Here is a 14,872-nt window from a genome sequence, read left to right as displayed (position 1 = left end):
CAGTGTCAGAAAAGAATCAAGTTTCAGTAAGTGTGTTTTTTGGCAAGACCAATAGATTTAATATAAACTTAAAAGTACAGAATCTATTCCCCCTGACAACTGCAACCCAAAGGAAAATTTAAATGTGTTTGCAAACTGGTTTTGGTTCTATAGTCTGAATATCAAATATGACACAACAAAGTAAAAGCAACGTACATCCACTCGCAAGTCGAAGCATGACGGACGCATGAGAGTGCTCTCCCCTTGCAGGGCTGGCTGGCTGAGGTGGAGGGCAGGTTGCCCACGCGGACTGAACAGGCCCGGCGGCAGAGCGGACTGTACGAAGCCCAGAACACTGCAGCAGTGAACAGCTGTGCACAGGACCGGGAGAGGTACAGTATCTGCACAGAGCTGCTCGGGCTGATAACTGGACCCGCTCGCCTTAGCTTGTTAATCGGGAAAACTGTAGCTCTGCAGCGTTCAGAAACTTATTCTCTAACCAGACTAAATGCAGGCACTCCGTGAAGTGTTTTGCTTGCTGATTTTAGCATATGCAAGATCCCAACTTCAAAAGCTGGGATTTTCTGAATGTTATGGAATATGTAATAGCCCCTATACTCACTACTGTGAAGGTGAATGAGATAGGTGCATTTTTTAAGCTTTTGATGGGAAAAATGACTGGTCTCACCCATTTGTGACAGCTGTTAATGTGACAGCCAGTTGTGAGCGTGCTTTGGAATTGCTGAGCTGCTCCAGCTGCAGTTGCTCACCTTGCCTTAAGTGCCTGTGGTTCTCTTTGCTCCTGAGACTGGTCGCTATAGTTGCTGTGTATTTTCCTCTCTTGAGCAGCCCAGATGGCAGTTACACAGAAGAGCAAAGTCAGGAGACTGAGATGAAAGTATCGGCAACAGATTTTGACGATGAATTTGATGATGAAGAACCACTACCCACCATAGGAACATGTAAAGCGCTCTATACATTTGAAGGTATTGCTCAGCCCTTACACTCATTTCACTTACTGTTTTGTTCACCTGCCAAGGACAAGTGGGAAACCTTAATTTAATCCCTGCGGTGCTTAAATAGACAAAGAATGGGAGAGTGAGACTCTGGCACGATCCTGTTTTGTAGAGAGGCACTGAGACTGTGATTTGTCTCTCACTATGCATGGACTCTGCATGAAAAAAACCCAAAAGCCTGATGTCAGGATCACATCTGGTTCTTTGTGTACACACTGTTGTCTCCAGAAGGACATGTGCTTGTTCATGCTGTCAGCACGTGATCTGAGTGTGCTCTGGGCACTCCCCGCTGCATCTGTGGTTCCCATTTTGCAGGGCAGCCTAAACTCCATGTTACTGTGTCTTTCAGGTCAGAATGAAGGAACAATTTCTGTAGCAGAAGGAGAAATGCTGTATGTAATAGAAGAAGACAAAGGTGACGGGTGGACACGAATCCGAAGGAATGAAGATGAGGAGGGTTATGTCCCTACATCATATGTTGAAGTCTATTTGGACAAAAATGCCAAAGGTGCTATGACTTATATTTAATACTATAATTATTACTTTATTTGCTTTCACAGACATATCCAACCCTGCAACTGCTCCATGTTGCAGATAGAGCCTTTTAAAAGTCTGTACAATGCCACAAAGTGCATTATTTCGTACATGGACTAATAATGGCTTGCTGTACTGCAAAACGTGCTTTTTATTGATCAGAGTAGTGTGGTAGACTGTAAAACTAGAGGGGAAATGGAGCCTTTCCTAGACAGTGCTTGTTCAACTGTCACGGCTACAGCACACCAGACTTAGTACAGGAAGCACAAAGCCATTTGGGATAATGTGGGCTCTCCTCAGACATCCAGGTGGCATCCCAGACATACTCACAAGTCAGGTGTTTGTCCCAGACTGATTCAGTGGAATCTTATATAGGAAATACCTAGACTGCTGTTTTGTGTCTCCGTGTGGTAGCTTTTCCAAGCCTAATGTGTTCTGTGGGCCTTTTGGATTGAAAGCTGGTCATCATTTAGTTAGTGTGTTTGGAAGGGGAGACATCTTGCCAAACCCTGTCCACACAGCACTGTGGTCCTTGATAAATTGGTGAAACGTTGACATTAAGAAGGTTCCTCTATTCTTTCCTGCCGTTCAGAAAATGGTCTTTGGGATGTATTTGCTGTTTCAGATGACCATAGCTAATGGTTTAATCTTTTGCTCACACACAATCAATGGAGACATTCAGAGCTTAGACTTTACAATCTTCTGTTCCGTTGTTGCTTTTAACTCCTCAAAAACAGGTGTGTTGTGTAAGCAAGCAGTGCTGCAGGGGCATCCTGGTGGGAATACATGCTAGCACCATGAACACCTGGTAATGCAGTACACTGAGACATCAAAAAGTTTTAGTTTCAAATCAGGATTTGTTTAAAGTCCACTGTCAAATATTCTGTGGGTTTTTTAGTCACTTATTCCTTCAGATTATTGTTGTGTTCCCTAGACTTTAGCGTTCTTGGTGTGAAACAAGCTGCCTCATCCAATTTAAAAGAAAACTGAAACATTCTCACTGGGACTTACGGACAGTAGGAAGAGAGGAGTAGGACTGTCTCTGTAAACAAACACTATAACTTGATCAGTTCACTCTCATGTATTCAGTATTAAACAGCACAGTGCCTTGTCTGCTGCAGATGAAAATCTGGGGTCCGGTTTTATTTTGCCATAATACGGTAGGCTTATGTTTGTGTTGGCAAATACAGGGTCAGTTGAGATGCAAAAGAGTGCAAAAAGCTCAGCCCCTCTGCTTTTATTAACCTTTGAAAGAGGAGTGTGGATTGTACATTCTCCTTCATATTGAGAACAAGGCAGAATGGGAGATTCCATCTTCTCCTCCCTGTGTTCTCTCCTATGGAGAGTGACTGCTTTGTGTGTGGCAATAGTTGAAAGCAACATTATTACTCTGCTGGAACATTTCAGCAGTTCAGCAGTGTAGGCTGCTTGAAACAGCTAAGCTAGTGTGGCATCTAAATCTGTCTTAAGTAACAAGCGTGGCTTCCCTGCCCTCCGACACACAGCGTGGTTCACATCAGCGGAACATTGCAGCAAATCCCCTATTACTGAACAGAGCAGCAGGTTGGATGGGAAGCAAAGCAGATCTCTGGGTGGGGTGAGAAATACTGACACAGTCCTGCTAACTGAACTTGCAAAAGTTTGTCTTTAATTTACCCTTCTGGAGGCACTATTGCAGGAGTATTGCAATACCAGCCAGCAATGTGTATGTTAATGGTATTATGTAAGTTATAGGATGATGCTGAACGATCATAAAAATGTAGTCTGTGCTGGGAGTGAAGGCTGATACAGTTGCTGCCGCTTCTGTGGCAATGATGGAGGTTTTTCAGATCCTTTAAAGTTTTTTCCATTAATTTTGCTGGACTTTGGGAGCAAAATCAAATGTATCTGTGAATATCTAATGTGAAGGAACTATAATACTAACCTCTTATTTCTTAATTATCTGGTTAAAAAGGAAAGCTAAGAGAACTTTCCATAAAATGTCCCAGTAGCAGTAGAAAGATTTGGGGGAAGTGCTACTGCATTTAAAAGACAAACTTTGTTGCAAGCTGCAAATTTATCTTTGATTTTTAATATCGTAGTAGAAGTGACTTTATTCAGTCCTTGAAACAGAAGCTATGACATTCCTGAAAATGCCACTGTAAATACTAAAGCATTTACAAACTTTAGTAATTCTTTCCTCTTTTTTGGAAAGAAGCTTCAGCGGCTGGTACCTCTTAGTTGCATGAAGGGTGGGAGCATTCGCACCAGCGCTGAGCACATCTGTGACTCTCGCAATCAATTCTGGCTCGGACATACCTGCCTTGCTAGGCTGTGGCAGTGCCGTGAGCCGGAGGCAGCTCTGCCTGAGAATTGCAGCTGCTAAATGCTTTGTGAAAAGCTGCTTGGCAGCTGGCGAGCTTTTTTGGTCAGCTGGAGCCTGTGTGGTCAGGGCTTCGCTACCGAACCTGGGGTGAACAGGCCAGGTAAGTCGTGTGCTGTAGTCGCCCTCCTGACCATAGTCTTCGTGGGAGCCAAGCTGGGTCTGCGTACTCCTGCAAATACCTGTGTGAGGGCTGTTTTGTAAAGTTTGCAATAAAACCTCCGGTCCGAGGGTGTTAGCAAACCCTATCACAAAAAAGAACAGTAATGTCTATCTTGTTTTGCCTTTTTTTTTTTTTCCAGATGTGTACAAATCACTTCAGAAAAATCTCTGAGTAGGTTTGCATAGGCCTGTTCACCTTTTATTCTGCTGGTTTGCTGCTACAGTTATTTTAAGAGCTCTGTTTCAGAAGTTTTTCTTTAGAAGAGATGAGTGCACATGTCACATCTCCATCAATGAAAGACTCCGTTAGGTACTGTTCACTCAGCTGATGCATGTATAAGTTTGCCTCTTGAAATTAAAACGTGCATCGCTGCTAATGAAAGTACTGGCCTGACGGTATCGATTTATTTGTAAACAGCATTATTGTCCTTCCAAACAGAAGTGAACCACACAGTTCATTCTCTTTGTGATGCATGCAGGAAATACTATAAATGCTAAAAAACATGCAGACTGAGAACTGGATCTGTTGGATGTAAACTCGTGTTTTGGGGCTTATACCAACCTCCAGCTGCTGGGGGATGAGGAAGAAAACTCCTCTGCGCACACATGGGTGTAGCTTCTTGCAGGGCTGTTCAGCACCTTTATCTGGTGCTGACAACAGTTGAATACAGGCACTAGTTGGGCCTTTTTGCTCGAGACTGACCATACTCTGTTATTGAATGTGGTACCTCACCATCTGCTTGGGAGCAAAACCATCTTTCGCCGAGGGATGTCATGAAATAGTGCGATAGGCAAAAGAACATAACCAGCTTTATATAAAACTCTCCATTGCACCCAACAAAAGTGCCATGTTTGCTTCCACCAGGAAGACTGGTTGTTTGGGTGACGTTGCAAGTAACAGAGACTGTTTTGTGAAGTTAAACTTCCTGATAAAAAAAAAAAAGTTTGGAGCCTTGGACTGATTAGCATTTCAGCTCCTTTGCCACTGTGGGTCTGTTCCTCCTCGCCTCCAGTTACATAAATAAATCCTTACAAGCTGCTCTGTGATTCTCAGTGTTGCAGCTCTGCTGTTTCTTTGCTGTAACCATTATACAGAGCCTTGACTTTATATAAATAATTAGGTAAAAGTTAACCATGCTGATGCACTTTTTATCTAGGATATATCTGATTATTTAATGCTTGCCAAATTATTTAGGAAACGGTAATTATAAACTGGACTGTGGCTTTTAAAAATCCCTTTGTTAAATACTTGCCCTTAGTTTTCCCAGTACAAAAAAATGTATATAACATAACTTAAAAACTAAAGTTACTTGAACTTGAATTGTTTTTATCCTTTTATATATGTATAAATTTAAATGGTTTTGTAGGCTGTTCTGCTTAACCTAGCTCTTGTTTTGGTAACTACTCAGTCCCTCTTGTGTTGATAAGCATTTTTGGTTACTCAACTGCCTGCATCTGGTTGGACTTGCGTAGAAACTTTTGGTTTGCGTTAAGGTTTGATAAACTTGGCCGGTGTGGTGGTTTCCTTTTTATTCTTATTTTTTAAAGAATCATCATCTGTCAGGAATCTCTTTATAGCTTGATGTACCATGGTGTCGTCTTCTAATAAACATTATATTTTCTCATTCCTGTGAGATTTTTTTTAATGGCAAATAATTTAAGTTTAACTTTAGTAAGGGAAAGCAAATGGCCCAGAGCTCCTTTTCACCTGATTCCCACCTTAAGTATAAATGCAATTCCTTTTCAGGAAAAATATTTTATTGTGGCTCTGTGAAAACTTTTTCGTGCTGTCATTTGGAGTTTTTTCTTTTATGGAAGTGGGTGCAAAGGAGATCGGAAGGTTCCCTTGCTCTCTTGAATGCAACTGAAGTTTGGACTCACCCTGTACTCCCTTGGATACAGCAGTCTCTTTGGCCAAATCACACTTCTGGATTGTAGCTTCACTTGGCCACAGAGAAAACTTACCCTTGGCCAGAAGTTTGTGGGACCAGGAGTGTGACAAAGGATGGGTTTAGGGGCTAAGACTGCTTTCACTTACCTGTTTATTTCTGCACTTCTCTTAAGAATGAAAGGTCTTCGCAGCCTGTTGTGGAAAGGGTAGCTAGTCTGGATTCCTCTGCAAAATTCTTCGTGTTTTAGCTTCCTGTTGTTACTCTTCAGTGTCATCCACGGTCCCTGGAGCTGTCACTTGAACAGATGCAGTACTCCTTTGCAGATTGAAAATTAAAAAGCTGTTGTTTTCTCTGTTGCGCTAAAGGTGCTGGCAGCGTCCTGCTCCTCAGTTTTATTTTACATCCTCCTCCCAGAGGCGAGCAGTGTCCCCAGTGATGCTGTCCCAGGCTGGAGGGAAGGGCTGAGGGTGAATGATTACTGTTTTGAGCCTTCCTTAACCCCTTGTCACCTGGTAGATGCTTGGATGCTGTATTTCCTTTTAACCTCCTGCAGGCAGTACTACTCTTAACAGATCCCGTTTTCCCCAGCCTCTTTCTAATCCAGTCTCTTTCTTTTTGTCTTTCTTATGTTTTAGATTCCTAAAGGTGTTTGTGCTGGTGCAAGAACCTCGGGGCGAGCTTGTCGCAGAAGGAGAAACAAAATGGTCTGTTTACCCTGCAGGCAGTTAAAACACACCCACGGAAAGCCAGACTCCCAGTCTTGTCTGGAGTTCCCACTTGAAAAATTCAGACCTAAATTCCATCCCAATACCATTCAAATGCTTGCTCTTTTTCATGGCATGCTACCTGTGGCTCAGATTAACTTATCAGCCTTTCCCACTCCGCTGCCAGCTTGGCACAGCCCCTCTGTAAACGTAACCAACACTTTCCCCCCACCCAATTCCTCCCAACACCGGTCAAAGAACTGCTGGCTGCCCTTTGATGCAAAGGGTAACCAGAGTGTCCCAAGCATGTACTGGTCTGTCTTCTGTCCTCCCTTGTCCCACAGTCCATCTGAATGTATGCACTGCTCCATCCGCATTTCACACGGTGCCTTTAGTGCTAATCCTGCAGGTGGTCTCATCGAAGGGAGGTACGTACACGTGGAAACCCTCCCCTGGGAACAGTGTTACAGCAGCTGGACTGGGCTCTGAATCTGCAGATATTAAATTTGATACACATGCATTATGCAATATTCTGCTTTCCCCAAAAGGTCACTAATACTTGTCAGCCTTTATTTTTTTTTAAATCTAGGCTGATGCTCATTCCAAGTATTAAATCCCCATGACCTTGCTGTTTCCTGAAAGCCTTCAAGCTCACGTATGTACGCTTGTTTTCCTGCTTGTTCTCTCTGCCCCCTCCTCTTTATTCCCCCACTCCTCTCTCCCTCCTCTTTCTCACACACACACAGACACACACAGAGACACTGGCATTTTGGTTTGAAGCCCCATTTTGTTCGTCACAGAGACCTCCGTTTTGCTCTCGTTTCAGTCTGCATGCTCGCCCTGTTGCCTTGCCTGCGCCCACCTTCCTGAGGGTCACGTTATTTTGTGGCTCATTGTTGTTAATCTCTTTGCAGTTTTTCTTTTGTTGGTTTGTTTTTCAGCATTTCAGACCTGCCTTCTCCTTTTGCATGACCTCTTGTGTGTTTTCATCGGTTAATGTTTGAATAACAGAATTTTTTTTAGAAAAATAAAAGAGAAAAGGAAAAAAAGAAACTGCGCTCTATTTCGTTCTCCCTCCTTGTCATGGACTGGACCTCAACCCAGAAGCCAGACAGGAATTGTGACTTATTCATCAGCCATCCTGTTCTCACATGGGTTTATTTGAAGCAGAAGTAGCATGATAAGTGATGCTGCATTTTATCGCGTCATGCAGTGGACAGAGAGCTGTCGTATCTCCAAACGTCACGTGATCTGGACCTCAACTGCCTACAAAAGGGTCAATTGCTTCCTGAACTTCTGTGTTGTAACTGTTGGTTTCCCCCGTGTCTTTACCATGGCCGGGATTTCACAGTCACCTTGTACGTGTTTGAGCCCCGTTAGTCAGTTGCTACTTAATAGCTCCCGAGGGCCTAATTATTCATAGATCAACACATCATTTGGGGAGATCTACTTGCTTTCAGTGAACTTCAGCATATTTTGTAAGATCCCCAGAATTTCAGAAAATCGATACAGAAGCCACTACGAGCAGCGACCCTAAAATGAAACCTCTCAGGTTTAGTTTGCAGACAAACGTGTGTGTGCTGTTTTGCTGCCTGCTGTGCTTTTGTGCAGGGTCAGCATATAGAAACGTGTCCACGAATCGTGTGCTCTCCGTGTTGGGGGTTGCCTAGGTCATCCCCACTCAGCATGAAGTAATTTTTGAGTTGGATTACATGTTGTGTTCATAACTCTGTCCCTTTCCATTCAAGATACCAACTTTGATTTTTAATAGCACAGAGTCCCTGTCCTACAGTTAGTACTGTAGCTGTTGTATTATGGTGCTTAATATCTGCAAGCATCAACCAGCAAAAGGTTATGTTTTTTAGTCTAATTCAGGAGCCTGCATTGCGAAGCAGCCGATACCAACGTCAAGGCTGTTCAGCTACAGTGTTAGTGGTGTCGGAAGGGTCACAGTTGACTAAATTACCATCCTTATCATTGCTGCTACTCTGGTCGCTTAGCTGTTTAGATCCACGAGCCTCCGATAGCAGAATGTGATCCACACGGCTGGCTCTCGTGGCAAAGATTTGTGCAAAGGCTTTGTTGCGTTGCACGGCCAACATCCATCTATCAGGGGATCTAAATGGTTAAGCAGTTAACAGGTGTGCAAAAATATCTTCGAAATATTTTTAGCTGCAATATTTTTATTCTCGTGTCCAATGCACTGTTGAATCAGCAGCTAGGAGAATTCATTTTCACCTATTGTTGTGCCATCTATGTAAAAATTAGATAAAAGTTTGCTTTTATATATTTAATCTAGGTGGACAGTATATTATTGTCAGCCTCTGTGGAACATTTGAACAATTGCAATGTCTGTGTTGCTAAATAGCGCGTTAGAAGGAGCATTAGCTTTAGCTGACTGATTTTCTTCAAAAGTTTTATTAAGAGACCATGTATGGAGTTTTTATAAACTTGGCAACTAGTTCTTGAAAGCCTGGATCTTAAAACTTACTGCGAGAAAAAAAAATAGTGACAGTCATGTATTGTAGCCTACACATCTTTATTCTGCTGCCTTTATTCAGGGTAACAAATGAGTAATTTTTGTAGAAATTACCTTTTACAAAATCCGAAGGACTAAACATGTGACTGGTTTATAAAAACTCTGCTTGAATTTACTAATCTCGCCCAGAAGCGTGGACTGACCATCCTACAAAATCTCCTTATCCCCAGCAAAAGTCTCTAATGCCCTTTCTTAACACCTGTAAATAGAGAAGAAACATATTTACTGATACTGAAAGTTGTGTTTAATGCTGAGTATTTTTCAGAAGTTCATTTAATTTGATGCATATTGTTCTTTGTTTTTTGTTTTCCTGCCTGAAGTGTCAAAAGACCTAAAAGAAGCCAAATTCTATTTTAACATGATGATGTCGAGCACTTTTTTATTTGTATATGTGTGTGTATGTGTGTTTGAGCACTGATCTCTAGATTTTGGTGGCATCTCAGTGTTGTGATTTCATTGCCAATGTAAAAGGTTCTGGTGTTGCCCATTCATTTCTGGAGACAGAATTCAACCAAATAAAGTGCTTCCATTTGAAAGCGAATATTGACCTTGTAACAATGAAAAGAAAGTCATCCACATATTTAAATAAACATTTAATTCCAGAAAGACAGTTTCACTAGACCCTTTTGATCATGCAGAGAAGAAGAAAAATGGTTTTGTCGCTTCTCTTTCCCAATAAAAAGGGCAATGCCTCTTTGCTGGGCCGCCTCCCGCTCGTTGAGGTATTTCGTCCAGGGCTCCCCAGCAAGCTTGCTGCCTTACCACAAGCATTCCCAGTTCAGAACGGGAACTTAGCTGTGACCTCCTGTTTTAGCCAGATATAGATGTTACAGCCTGAAACTCCCCCCAGCTGCTCTCGTACTCCTCATTATTCTCCTTGACTATGGGATGGATTTGGATTTCGCTTCCAGCTGTACGATTTACAAAGATCAGCAGAAACGGCCTGTTCCAGTGGGGTGCTCGTGTCTAGCTGCTATATTCAGAAGAATGATGACACATTCTTACTTGGGGTACTTGTTTGGGGGGCTTTTATTTCATGTTCCTTCATACCTGGATTTTCAGGTGCTTGGAGTATTAATTTGGCTAGTACCTTTGAGTGACTGTCCCACATAGCTAGTTCCCATCAGATCACTTTGAACCACAATTTTATCAAAAGATTACCTTTCCAGCTGGCACCCCAGGGAGAATGAAGTGGTTGGTTTTTTGGTTTTGTTTTTTTTTTTTAATTATTTTTTGGTCATTTTTGGATAAGAAAAATGCACTGTTCTGGTTGGAATTGTTGGTGTGCTTGGGAAAGACAGGTGGATCTTGCTTTTTCCCACTGCAGGCCATGAGAACTGGAAGCTTGGGGAAAATACTTCCTCTGTCACAGAGCTGTACCTTGTAATGCCCATAGTGAATGCTTGGAAGTCGTGGCAGATGTTTTTGATACAGATTGTTTCTGCATTAAAACTAAACCTGTTGCAAGCCTAGCAAATAATGCATTTGTGCACGCGTGCCTGAACGTGGAGATGTATGAAATACAGTGGTGCTTCCCTTCACCAAATACTCTGCAGACCAGATGCATTTCTGCAAGTCTGGGTGAGGATATTTACAAATCAATTTTAATATGCAGCGTTGGCGAATGGTGTCTCTCTAGCTGAGATGAAAACCCTGGCTGGACAGCTTCTCCCTCACCTGTTAGTCCAGTTCATCGGAAATAGCCTCATCCAGGAGCCATGAGGATTTGCAGTTGTACAGCTCATAGTAGGTGACACCTGACTGATAATTTCATTTGGAGCAGCTATGCAGAGATTTTTTCTTAAGGTCAGACTGCCTTTTTTTTTTTTTTAAACAATTTTGGTTGTTTAAATTAGTGTTTCAGGAGAAGTCAGTACTGTTTGTGAAACAGTTTGCTTGCCTCCGTGTTTTTGGGAAACAATGAACAGGAGGGGGTGTCCACCTGGCTCTGACTTTGATTTATCTTAAGCAGTATTAGTGTTGCTGACTGTAAATAGAAACAGCACAACCCAACGAGTGAGTGAAGACTGGAAGCTGAAGCCAAGCTGAGCCTTAACTAGGAAGGAAACAAAATGAGGTTTCCGTGTGCTGGCTGAGCGTGGCAGCATTCAGGAGGGCGTGTACTTGGGCCCTTCAGAGGGGCAGAGATGTGCCACTGGCACCCGTGGGCTACAGAGCAACGCTGTGGCAAGGGGAGCGAGTGCCGGGGAGGGCAGAGCTGCGGCGTGCGGTACGTGGGCCCCGCGCCACCGGAGGAAGGGCCAAGTCCCCTTTCCACGGGCTGACATGACGCGTGCATCGTACGGTGAGAGCATGTACTTGTCATCTGTATCACAGCTGAGCTGCATCCGAATGATCCGCCTGCTCGTGAGGCCACAGTCTGGGCACGAGAGGAGTCGGCGGCAGAGGAGCAGCACACGTAAACTGAACTGCCCAGCGCTCCCGGAAGGCTGGGGAGAGGGAGTGGATAATCTGATTAGTGAGGTTAGCTCCGTCAGGCCAATGCATGAACAGGCCTTTCATCACTCCTTTTTGCAACCAGCAAGGGACCCGATTAAAAAAAAGAGGGGGGAAGCAAAGAGATTTGCAAAAGGAACCGAAGAGTTCAGCCATGAAACGTAGCTTGCCGTGGCAGTGGGTCCCAAAGCTAGCTGCTGCTCAGAAGTGCTGTAGCTGCCTACCCTGGGAGTCGGAGGAAAGCAAGGCTGCAGTCAGATTTCAAATGACAGATAGATGTAGAACTAAGCTTTGAGTGTTTTAACGGACAGAGAGGAACAAAAAGTACAATTCCAGTTTTGCCAGAGCAGCGCTCGAGCTGTTTGTCTAGACACTGAGTAATCCCCTCCCTAGGGGAGGGCGGTGCTGTCTCCTGGATCGTTTGGAGCTGCCCCCCAGCAGTTGCTGAGGTGACGACGTTTGTTTGTGAGATGCGAGTTTTGATGGTTGCCTTCAAGTTGCTAAAGAACAAGCTGCGCGTTTGTATTCACCCAACTCGAGTTCGGTTTCTTTGGCTTTTTCGAGCTTCAGCTAAGGCGGTGTCACTCGCTGCTCTGCTCCTCCAGCCCCCAGCCTCGGGCAGCACTCGTGGCACCCGCCTGGTTTAGCAACTCTTATTAATTCACAGAGGCAGGACACGGCGACAGGCTGGCGAGAGCACGGCCTTCCCTGCGGCCGCGGTGGCGAAGCTGCTCTCCCGTGTTACCAGGGAAGTGGGTGACATCAGTTAAGGACATTTTAGCCACCCAACAGCCCCACAGAAAACTCTCTTCTAGAAACCTAGCACAGCTCGATGAAACTCTCAACTACTTCCCTTGCAAGCTACTCTCGTAGCAAGGATGGTCATGAAGAGCACATGCCTCCAGCCGGCCCGGGCTTTCTGAGACAAACCCGGCTGTAACGGGGTAAATGAAACACTGCGAGGAAGTCTTTGACGGGGAGCAGCGGGCACCCTCCTCCGAACGAGCGCAGAACCATTTAGTGGACTTGGGCTACCGAAGCTCGCTGCTGTTCAGAAGGATCTGTTACTGCCAGGCCTTTGTTGAGTTTTTTTTTAATTTCATTAGTACCTATGCCCCCCAGAAGCTGTCAGACCCTCCCACCACGCCAGGCAGGCAGCACACTGTTGAATGCACATGTATTTATTGTAACACTTTTTCAGCACAAAGTATCACACTGAAGCACAGGAGTGTCACTACAGTCTGTACAGTATCCTCTGAACAGCACGGACAACACAGACATGCAGCCCTACAGCCTCTGCAGCAGAGTTGAGGGTGGCTGCAGCGGCTAACAAAGACAACTTAAAACAATGACAAATCCCAACAGTGGCTCGTTCTCTGACCTCCCCTTGGGCCTGGCCGGGTATATACAAGGATCCCATAAACAGGATTAACATGCTGAACCATTTGTAGACACTTTTTTGAAGAAGTTGCTGTTTGCAGCAAACATTTGGTCTAAAAAAAAAATCTGAAGGCCACATTTTTCTTTTCGAATTCTCCTTTCCTACACCCCCATTTTCTATCTCTATGTCGAAGAGCAGCCTTTCCCTCCCTCTTTTACAGGAGCAGCTCAGGAGGTCCCAGCCCCATGCTGAGTCTGGTACCACTGAGGCCAGGCTTGATGCTGTGGAATCCTTCAGGTTCCAGCACCACCACAAACACACAGTTGGGTTCCTCAGCCCATGAGAGCCCACCTCAGCCTTGCCTGCTTCACCTCGTCTGCTTCCGTTAAACTGCACTCAAATGCTTGCGAAGTCACACAAGATTTCACTATTACCTTTCTGGCTTAAGGAGTGACCAAAGAGCTTTTAAGAATAGCCCTGCTGAGAAAAGTAGTGTTTACCCTTTTTTGCCTTCATTCCTCTCCCCGCTGCCTGCTGTCGGATGCTCCATGGCTGCGTTAGCAGCAGTAGATGGGGGGGCCAAGTTATTTTTGTTCATTAAATGAGCCACTGTGTACACAAATGACATCTGTGTTGAGAAGCTGGAATGACCTCAGCACACGGGTGGGGGCTTGTTTGCAGAAAGCAGCTCATTCCTAAAAAGCTGCTTCAACAGCCTGGGGCCTGCTCAGCCAGGCCCCTTCCCCAGCGCTGAACCAAGGGTGACCCATCTGAACGAAGACCCATCTGTGCGAAGAACCGGGCTCCTCCTTATCCTTCACGCACCCTTTGCTTTTCCTGACAGACATGGAGACAGATCTGGGCTTAATGGCAGGGTCAGCCTGAGAATGGGGTTATGAACCATGACTCCTAAAGGCCGCAGCACAGCAGTCCTGTGCCCCGCTTCAGCAAAGCCTGCCCGTCAACAGCTCTGGGTTTAAGCTGCTGGTGTACTGCCTCTGTGAGATAAACACCCAGAAGGCTGCGTCCCAGAGCTACAAAGCTGCCAGGAGCTTCAGCAGAAAGAGTACAGCGGGAAGCCAGGGGGAAGGAGGACTCATCTTCCAGCTTTCTTTTCAGAAAACGTGCTGAACACATGAAATCAGATACAAGGAGAAAAAAAAAAAAATAAACCTGCAGGACTGTGAAGGTGTGTGTGCCTTTAGGGGCCAGGGGAGAAAGAAACAGCCTCTTTCTTTCAAAATTTCTTATATGATTGCAACGGAATTTGCAAGAATTAGATGAAGAGAAAAACTAGGAAGTTGTGACAGCTGTGCCTCACCAGCACAAAGCTACCGTGAGACCTTGTGGCTTAGTTAGCTTCAAATAACAGGTTTCTCTAGTTGCAACGCTGCCCGCTGGAAACATAAATAACCTTTCGTTCTCTTTTATAAGTTTGATTTAAAAAAGAAAAGTGCCAAAAGCAAAACCTGCAAAGGAGCAGAGAGACTCAGTTCACTGGGGGCAACCTGGGAGTGCTGGGCCCGTGTAAGCAAACAAAAGGGAGAGGACTCGGGTCAAAACATGCCCTGGTGAAGTCTGGCTGCATTCTCCCACCACAGCTTTATCCAGAGATGAAGTACAGAGAAGCTGATTTTCTCCCCGTCTTGCCCAGCACCACCCCTGTATTCAAAGCCACATGAAAGGTCAGCGGAGGAAACCTGCCTTCCCCAGAAGTGGTGGTGGGAGCGGCACACGCCTTCGAGTGCCAGACAATGGAAGAGGTTTGATTCCTCGGGACTCTCCAGCCTTCCATCCCCACACGGACATATTTGTGCCATACCTTCCCTGCCCCATCCCGCACAGA

General features: G+C 44.8%; 1 protein-coding gene across 1 annotated transcript in view; it reads left to right on the top strand.

The window, feature by feature from the left end:
* The window catches only part of FNBP1 (formin binding protein 1), a gene marked incomplete at its 3' end in the record, with an annotated part of 95,204 nt that extends 93,681 nt beyond the window's left edge, over window positions 1–1,523 (top strand). The window contains exons 15-17 of the mRNA XM_082009104.1: window positions 250–371; window positions 826–965; window positions 1,345–1,523. Coding sequence (XP_081865230.1) covers window positions 250–371; window positions 826–965; window positions 1,345–1,523 — 441 coding nt within the window. The remainder of the gene's footprint in view (window positions 1–249; window positions 372–825; window positions 966–1,344) is intronic.
* Window positions 1,524–14,872: the final 13,349 nt, after the last annotated feature.

The sequence above is a fragment of the Phaethon aethereus genome (genome assembly GCF_964289735.1).
Source record: "Phaethon aethereus genome assembly, chromosome: 20".
Taxonomy (NCBI): Eukaryota; Metazoa; Chordata; class Aves; order Phaethontiformes; family Phaethontidae; genus Phaethon; species Phaethon aethereus.
This window is presented reverse-complemented; position numbering and strand designations above follow the sequence as displayed.